This window comes from Orycteropus afer, unplaced genomic scaffold (genome assembly GCF_000298275.1).
Source record: "Orycteropus afer afer isolate SDZICR_OR568_19922 unplaced genomic scaffold, OryAfe1.0 scaffold00006, whole genome shotgun sequence".
NCBI classification, from domain to species: Eukaryota; Metazoa; Chordata; class Mammalia; order Tubulidentata; family Orycteropodidae; genus Orycteropus; species Orycteropus afer.
Genome location: NW_006921593.1, coordinates 13453427 through 13462244, shown reverse-complemented (window position 1 = coordinate 13462244; position 8818 = coordinate 13453427). Strand labels below are relative to the sequence as shown.

Genomic DNA, 8818 nt, shown 5'->3' with positions numbered 1-8818 from the left:
TGAGGTGCCCTTTACAAGCACCCAGGGTCTCATCTGTGGGCAGGTCTTCAGGGCCCAGGGCACAGATGGTTGAGTGCTAGGCTGCTGACTAACAGGTTGGCAGTTCCAGTCCCCCGGAGGTGCCTTGGAAGACAGGCCTCGTGATCTGCTTCTGAAAAAGGAGCCATTGAAACTCCATGGGGCACACGGCTAGCCAGCGGCACACACGTGTACGCGGTGCACACGGCTCCCCAACAGCACACACGTGTACGCGGTGCACACGGCTCCCCAGCAGTGCACACAGCCGGCTATGTGGTGCACACGGCTCCCCAGCAGTCTTTGGGTCTTGGAGTAGGTGTGTTTTGCTTCCAAGTTCACATTTCCTGTGTCAGTAAATCATAACATTTTAGGCAATGTCTTATTTGGGTTTGTTCAGGAGCCCTGGTGGTGCAACGGTTAAGTGCTCAGCTTCAAACTGAAAGGCCAGTGGTTTGAACTCACCATGGCTCCTTGGGGGGAAAGACCTGGCCACCTGCTCCCGTAACACTTACCGCCCAGGAAGCCCTATGGGGCAAGTCCACGCTGTCACATGGGGTCACTATGACTCAGAGTCGACTCGTCGGCCCCCAACAGCAGCAGCATCTAGGTTTATTCCTGGTCTGTTTTCAGATGGGGCTGTTTCACCAACTTCGGTTTTGGAAAAATAACAAAAGACGACACGACAATTTCCTCCTTGTTGGGCTTTCACGGGAGCCTGATGGAGACTCAGGCATGGACTCAAGACAGCAACTCCTTTCTGATTTAAAACTCAACTCACATTTAAAGAGAAACCAGGCGGAATCGCCAGGTTCATGTGTGTTCATCACGCTAATTTAAAGCCGCCGTCCACATCAGAAATATTAGCTTGTTTTTAAGCACCGGGCTCGGGTTCACAGAAGCTGTCTCTCTTAGGTTGCTGCAGGCACATAACAGCTTAATAAATTCCAAAGTGTAATGAGTACATTTTTAAATTAAAAATATCAAGTATAATTATGGCTTTTTGTTCTGACCCACGGGGTCAACAGTAATTGATGACTAAGTCCAGAAACGAGTTACTGGATGGACTGGGTCACACTCAGTGTTCCTGTCCCCAGTGTGGCCTGGGGACATTTATCGAAGGGGCAGCCAACCACAGCCACCACAGGGCAGGGTCCTGCTCCTAGATTTATGGAACGTGAAGGTTAGATGCTGGGCTTAGACCGCTCACGGTGGTGAGTAAGGGGGCAGATCTTACTGGGAGAGACTCTGAAGTGGGTATTGTATTGCAGTCAGCACTCAAAAGCTCCAAACTGAACTCACTGCCACCAAGCTGACTCGTAAGTGAGCCCCAGAGGGTTTCCAAGGCTGTCAGTCTTTACAGAAGCAGACTGCCTCATCTTTCTCCCACGGAGTGGCTGGTGGGTTCGAACCACCAACCTTTTGGTGAGAGGGCAAATGCCTTCACCTCAGCGCTACAGGAGCTCCCTGATGGTTGTCTCCCCTGCGGCTTGTTCCTTTCCACTGGCAGTCGGAAAGCAGTGATCAAACAGGCATTCTGGGGTCAGTGCTCTGCCCTGTGGCTAGGAATACCCCCGCCCCTACCTAAGCCCTTTGTTGGCTCCGTAGCTGCCACACCTGCAAAGCTACAACACGTGCTGGGCACAGAGTGACGCTGTGAATGGTAGTAATGTTTGGGGAATTTTTTTTTTTTTTTTTGCATGTCGTTTTGGTGGAGGGGTGGTTAGTATTTGTGTCTGGACATGTTTTACGTCCTTCATTTTCCAAGTATGAGACACCAGGCCTCCGGACAGTGGGGACCCAGGCTGACCGGCGCTTCTGAAGGTCTGACCACACTTTGCTTCTCTTTCTTCCGTTCCTGTGGCCCCCAGTGAGCTGCCTCACCCACCGCAGAACCTCCTGGCCAGCCTGGACACCTCCCGCAGCCACTCCGTGACGCTGTCTTGGGTGCGACCCTTCGACGGAAACAGCCCTGTGCTGTATTATATCGTGGAAGTCTCGGAAAACAGTGAGTAGACGGGATGGTCACCGTGGACGTCCTTACCTTGACTCCCAGCTCAGAACTGAAACAACTAGGGAGATGGGAGGCTGCCCGGCAGGGTTTGGGTTACAGGGCCAGCTGCTGAGACCTGCGGGTGGGGCTGCGGATCCTTGTCTGAGGACGTGGACTCGGGGCCAAATCCAGCGGGATGGCCTCCATACAGGCTGCCCTGAGCAAAGGTGCCCAGGATGGCATAGTGCCCAGGGTTTCCATTTCTCGGTTCCTAACTTTGCAACCTTGGCCACGGTGGCTTCCATGTCAGAGTCCTGTCCCCGTGCCTCCTCCTGGGGACACCTCTGGCTACTGATGGAGCTCCGCCTCACTGAGAGGCTGGGAATTGTAGCCAGCCACCCTGGTCCTGTCTCAGTCAGTCTGAACAAAGCGGGGAGGGACTGGCACGATACTATCCAGTAACCTCTGTGGGGAGTAGGGCCTTTTCATGAGGATGGTGCAGGACTGGGCACTGCCTGTTCTGCTGGACGTGGGCTCAGTATGAGCCAGAGCCCACTCGCCGGCGTCCGGCGCACGCACACAGTCGGAGCCCACTCGCTGGCATCCGGCGCACGCACACCATCAGAGCCGACTCACCTGTCCCCGACACACACGCACAAGGTTTCCGTGAGGCTTTCATGACCCATTGCCATCGAGTGGATCCTAGCTCCCAGGCCTGTGGGCAGGGCACGACAGGACTAGCCGGTGATGTGTACGGAGAGCATGGGAGAGGAGCCGAGTTTCTGCCTGCAGAACTCTGTCTGACAACATTCACCTTGACGGTGACCCGTCAGGCTACAGTGTCCCTGTGGTCAGAGACCATGTGTTCTTCATCGTTGTAGCCCCAGCCCCACCACTTCGTGGGCCCTCAGCAAGTGCACGAACGTGAACTTCTGCGGTGGAGTCCCCCCAGTGGACTCGCCGTCTTGGACCATCTCGCAAAGGGGAAGTTCCATGTGGTGCCCCGTGTACATAAACCAGGCAGGGCTTCAAAACGCCCTGGCAGCTGGTTTCTCAACAAATCATGGCCTGGGTCTCCAGCCTGCTTGCCTGAGTAGGAGGCAGTTGTGTTGCCAGCCATCTGTGCACTTGTTCAATCATCCATTCACTTGTCCGTTCAAAGCGACCCTTTCCTGGGCACCTGCTGAGTACCAGGGACATCTCTGGCTCCTGTGGAGCGCCACCTCACTGAGAGGCTCAGCTGGGAGCCGGGACGCAGAGGCAAAGGGGTGAGCAACGAGCAGGGAGGCGGTCAGACCCGTCAGCACGCCCTGCCTCGTGCAAACCAGACCAAACCAGTTTCTACTGAGTCACTTGTGACTGGTGACGACCCCACGTGGACAGAGTAAAGCTGTGTCATGGGGTTTCCAGTGGCCATGGCATTTTTGGAAGTAGCCCTCCAGGCCTTTTTTCCTGAGGCCCCTCTGCATGGACTCAGACCACCAAGCTGTTGGTTCGCACCTGAGCTCTTAAGCGTTGGCACCACCCATGGAGCCAGAGCTTCCTGCCGTGGAGGGAGCCCCATTGCTCGGGCACGTGCAGAGCCCACAGGGGCATGTGAGGGAGGGCGCCCTCAGCGTTAGGACGTGATGGTGCGTAAATCAGGGGAACCCTACAAGGGGCACGAGGTGAGGCCCGGCCAGACGGAGGACAGGGCACAGCCTGGGGGCAAACAGCAACCCACGTGACGGGACCCCCGCCTGTGGTTCGGGCCTGGCAGGGGGTGTGGGGAGCACGGCCCGGGGCGTTCTTCCACCTCGGGTGCCACTTTCCCTCTGTGTTTTCTTGACCCAAACCCCCTCCTGCCGGGAGGAGCAGACCTTTCCCTCCCCGGGGTTCCGATACCGTTCTAATTGTCCCTCGCAGAACGTCCATTACGCCATGCAGTCGGCATGCATCTCTATGCTGTCTTCCAGAGCAAGCTCCTTAAGGGTGGGGTCTGAGCGTTAGCACTCTTGGTGTTTGTGGTCCCCACCACACTGCCTGCCATGCAGTGGGCATCTGTGTAGGTGCCACGTGGCGTCCTCTCTCTGAGGCAGTGATGACAGCCGCTGGGCCTTTGCTGACCTCAGGCCGCCCTGGCCGGCCCCGCCTGGAGCTGGTAGGGATTCCTAGTCGTCCTCCTTGTGAGCCTCTAATGGAGCTGTTATCCCATGAAGAGTCTCAGGGGGTGAGATAGGCGCTCTGGGCTGGTCCAGACCTCAGCCGCCTACGGGACTTGGGTCACACGGGGCAGAAGGACATTGTGCTTGGTGGAAGAGAGGGTCAGCAAACAGGAGGAAGCCCCTCAGCGAGGTAGGTGGGCACAGGGCCGCAGGGATGGGCTCAGGCTCGCGCGGTTGTGGGGCCGGGGCCGGGCCGGGCAGGGTTTGCTTCTGTTGTGTCTGGGGTTTCTGTGAGTCGGAGCCGACCTGACGACACCTCACAATGACACAACAGCAAGTCTGTGACCTTTGCTTAAGGAGCCCATGCAGCTCTCAGCTGGCTGCGGTGTCTCGGCCAGCACCCTTGGAGGCCTCGGCTGCCTTCTGGGCCGATAGCCTGGCTGCCTTCTGGGCCGATAGCCTGGCTGCCTCTGGGCCAGTAGCCTGGCCTGCATTTTTATTAGGAATTAGTGCCCTGAAGAAGCAGCAGGACGTGCTGGGTAATTACGGTTGAAAGAATGCCTCACAGTGAGTATGTGCAGCTGGAAGTTCTCTTTGGCCCACACTCAGCGTCAGGCGAGCAGGCCCTCTTGGGTAACCCCATCCAGTCGGCCCATTCCTTCAGCTACTCCGATGCCCTTTGCAGCCAACACCTGGCAAGCTGTTTAGAACACCATTCTCCTGAAAACCATGGCCCTGCAGAGCCAAACGGAGGACTGCATGGTGGAGGCTGCACCTCATCACACCTGCCCTTCCAACCGCAGGGCTTTATGGGGCGAACCCTGGAGCTGGCCCAAGCGCTGCCCAGGCCCTCGAGGAGAGTTAGACGCTGCGTGGGGAACGCGCAGGCCTCTGCAGGCACCTGGACTCAGCCTCTCAGCAGATGGCAATGTTTGGGGTCCCCCCCCTGGGGGCCTCTGCTCAGCTGGAGGCCCAAGGATGGGCGGGCAGTCCCCGGTGCCTTGCTGGGCAAGGTCCAGAGGTAAGGCAGGGCCGAGCAGCGAGTGGAAATCTGCTCTGAGGGTCAGGGCAGGTGGAAGGCGAGGGGCCCAGGGACGCCCCAGTGGAGAGGGTACAGGGCCTGTTGGTGGCTCAGTGGCCAAGACGCCAGTCTACGATCTTACAAACAGGCTGGGAGTTGTGCTGAGCGGGAAAAGGGTCTGCCCCTCCTTCAGCAATTCCCAAAAATCTTTCTTTGAGATTATTATGAACATAAGGGGGAGACTGTCAGGAAAAATGGTGAAAGACCATGAAGTGGACCAAGAAGAAGACCACCGTGTCCCATCTAGCGCCCTTTGTGGTTACAGCTTCCATTGAGCCAGAGCCTTTTCACTGTCCGGCTGACAGCTCTGTAAACTGTTGAAAACCTCCGTCATGCCAATGATTCATGTCCACATAAATGGACATGAAGTTTTGTCTGGTGGGTACATGGCCGTTGCCCTGTAAAGCTTGACCGGTTGCGTGTCTGTTTATAAATTCATTTCAGCTTTCTGGTCATCTCTGTGGGTATGTGCTGTTTGAATTCTCCTTTAATACCGCTGTAACGTCTCACTGGCTTCCTCACTAATTAATGAGTTAACTGCAATCTGACACAGGTCCTTTGCGTATTTGTGTGACAGCCACGATTTTCTTTTTTCTTTTGTAATTTGTCCTTTAACTTGAGTGAGCCAGGGTCACTCAGAAATCCAGGAACTCATGTAATCTGCTACCATGAGGGTCCCTGGGGTCCTGACACTGGGGGCAGGCAAGCTGGGTTCTCACAACAAGACCCTGCATGTTTTCTGTGGCCTGGAAAATACTGTGAAATGGAATTGTTGTTGTGGGGTGCCGGCCCCGCGCACAACAGAGCACAACCTTGCCCCGTCCTATGCCGCCCTCACGGTCCTCGCTGTGTTTGAGCTGAAGGCCCTCCCTGTTCTCACTGACCCTCCCCTTCACCCAGCGTCACGTCCTTCTCCAGGACTGGTCCCTCCTGATGACATGTCCCCAGTTTGTGAGGTCATGCTCTCCTTGCTTCCAAGGGGCAATCCAGCCACACTTCCAAGACAGATTCGTTCATCCTCTGGCAGCCTGCGGGATGGTCAATATTTTTCGCCAAGACCATAATTCAAAGGCATCGATTCTTCTTTGGTTTTCTTATTCATTGTCCAGTTTTCGCATGTGTATGAGGTGACTGAAGAAACCTCAGAATAGGGGCTTGGGTCAGGCACATCTTAGTCCTCCAAGTGACATCTCTGCCTTTTAGCACTTTAAAGAGGTCTTTTGCAGCAGATTTGCCAAGTGTGATGCTTTGATTTCCTAACTGCTGCTTCTATGGGTGTTGATTCTGGGTCCAAGTAAAATGAAATCCCTGACAACTTCATTTTTTCTCCATTGATCATGCTGTTGCTTATTGGTCCAGTTGTGAGGATTTGAGTTCTCTTTATGAGGTGTAATCCATACTGAAGGCGGTGGTCTTTGATCTTCATCAATAAGTGGTTCAGGGCTTCATTTTCAGCAAACAAGATGTGCCGTCTGCATGTCACAGACTATTAATGAGTCTTCTCCAATCCTGATGCCGCGTGCTTCTTCACATCGTCCAGCTGCTCACATTATTTGCTCAGCACACAGACTGAATAAGTAGGGTGAAAGGATACAACCCTGACACACACCTTTCTCGACCTTAAACCACCCATTAAATAGAATAGTGGGAATCTATTACAAATCTATAAGAAAAAAAATGAGTTCTTTTCCAATTAATTCTTTAAACCTTGGACCTGCCAGCACACGTCTCCTGGTGAGTACTTGCAGAAGCCATGCATATTTATGTGAAAAAACTCAGAACACTTCTTCCTGTTGAGTTCTCTTGCTAGGTGTTCGATGGGTAGGACTGTTCACTGCTGTGATTCTGTATTATACCTCAGTATCTCAGTTTAATTAAGGTCTAGAATAACTTCATTGTTACTTAAAGATACGTGCCATCATTAATAAAAACTCAGAAATTACTTACAGCACAAGGGATGAAAAGAGCCACCCTAGGCCCCTGCATGCCAAAGCCGACTCCCCCCACACACACCCGTGACCTCTCTCCCCGTCTCCTCCTGGACCCGGCGCCATCCCTAACCCCTCTCCAAGTCTTCAGCCTCTCCCTCTCTGCTGGCTGCTTTGCCTCAAAGGAGTGGCCTGTCATTGTCCCTGCCTCCTAATCTCTTATTCGCTCCCCCGTCTCCTCTCTCAAAGCTGGGTCAGCACCGCTCTAAAGGACAGAGCCAGGGACACGTCTTGGTCTTCATCCCCCTGGACGTTTCTGCATCCGGGCTCTTGTTCCCGCCCCTCAGAACTCCACTCCCTGGAACTGGCTCCCAGACCCTCTCCAAGCTGCGTCCTACTCCCTTCTCTGTCCCACCACCGTCTCTGACTCTTCTGACGATGTCACTTCCTGTCCTGCCCTCCAGCGACTCCCTTCTCTGTCCCACCACCGTCTCTGACTCTTCTGATGATGTCATTTCCTGTCCTGCCCTCCAGCGTGCTGTCCTTGGATATCCCTGCTCGGTGCACTGCTCCCCTCGTTGCACGCTGTCAGGGTGGTGGGGCGGACGCATCCGGCCTCCTCTACCTTCACGAAGGGAGGGGAGAATCAGGTCAGCACCTCAAGGCTCGTCCCTGTGCCGCGGAGGCCAGACATGCCGCCTCCCTCCGACGTTTTCCACCAATCCCTCCAGCAGCTGCCACTCCCCAGCACTCTCCTCCACTAGGGTCTGTAATCCACTGCGGCGGCCACACAGCTCAGACTCACAGCGAGAGCTTGTTAGGGGAGGAACAGGTTACGATGGAAGGACTCAGCAGGTTCCCTATTGGGAGCCTCTTCTCCGCGGCGCCCACAGGCGGCCTCTCTCTGGTCCTTGGGCTTCTTGGGCCTCTGGGCTGGCCCAGTCTTGCCCTGCTCAAACAGGGTTACAAAGCTCTGGCTCCACCAGGAAGGGCCCGGAGGCACCCCACTCCGCCAGCAGGCCTCCTGCCCGAAGGCGCTCAGCCTTCTCTCTCTGTGGGCCAGTCGGCCCACTGTGCCACCAGACCCACCACACCGCCAGGCTCACTGCCCCGCCAGGCCCACCGCACCCCATGCCCACCACACCACCAGGCCCACCACACCACCAGGCCCACCACACCACCAGGCCCGCTGCCCCGCCAGGCCCACCGCGCCCACAGGCCCTCTGCCCCGCCAGGCCCACCGCACCCCATGCCCACCACACCACCAGGCCCGCTGCCCCGCCAGGCCCACTGCACCCACAGGCCCTCTGCCCCGCCAGGCCCACTGCACCCCATGCCCACCACACCACCAGGCCCGCTGCCCCGCCAGGCCCACTGCGCCCACAGGCCCTCTGCCCCGCCAGGCCCACTGCACCCCATGCCCACCACACCACCAGGCCCACCACACCACCAGGCCCGCTGCCCCGCCAGGCCCACCGTACCCACAGGCCCGCTGCCCCGCCAGGCCCGCCGCGCCACACTCCGCACCATCTCCTGCTGGGCTCCTGATTCTACTGGCTCTGCTGCAGCTTCTCATACCTCTCACCGTCTCCAGTGTTGCAGCTCACTCTCTGTCTCTCTGTGCCTCTCTTTCTCTCTCTCTCTCTCTCTCTCTCTC

At 56.4% G+C, this 8818-nt stretch overlaps 1 protein-coding gene across 1 annotated transcript in view; it reads left to right on the top strand.

The window, feature by feature from the left end:
- Window positions 1-8818, top strand: part of SDK1 (sidekick cell adhesion molecule 1) — a 661119-nt gene that overhangs the window by 431461 nt on the left and 220840 nt on the right. Inside the window, exon 14 of the mRNA XM_007942892.1 lies at window positions 1887-2023. Within this exon, the coding sequence (XP_007941083.1) occupies window positions 1887-2023 (137 nt within the window). The remainder of the gene's footprint in view (window positions 1-1886; window positions 2024-8818) is intronic.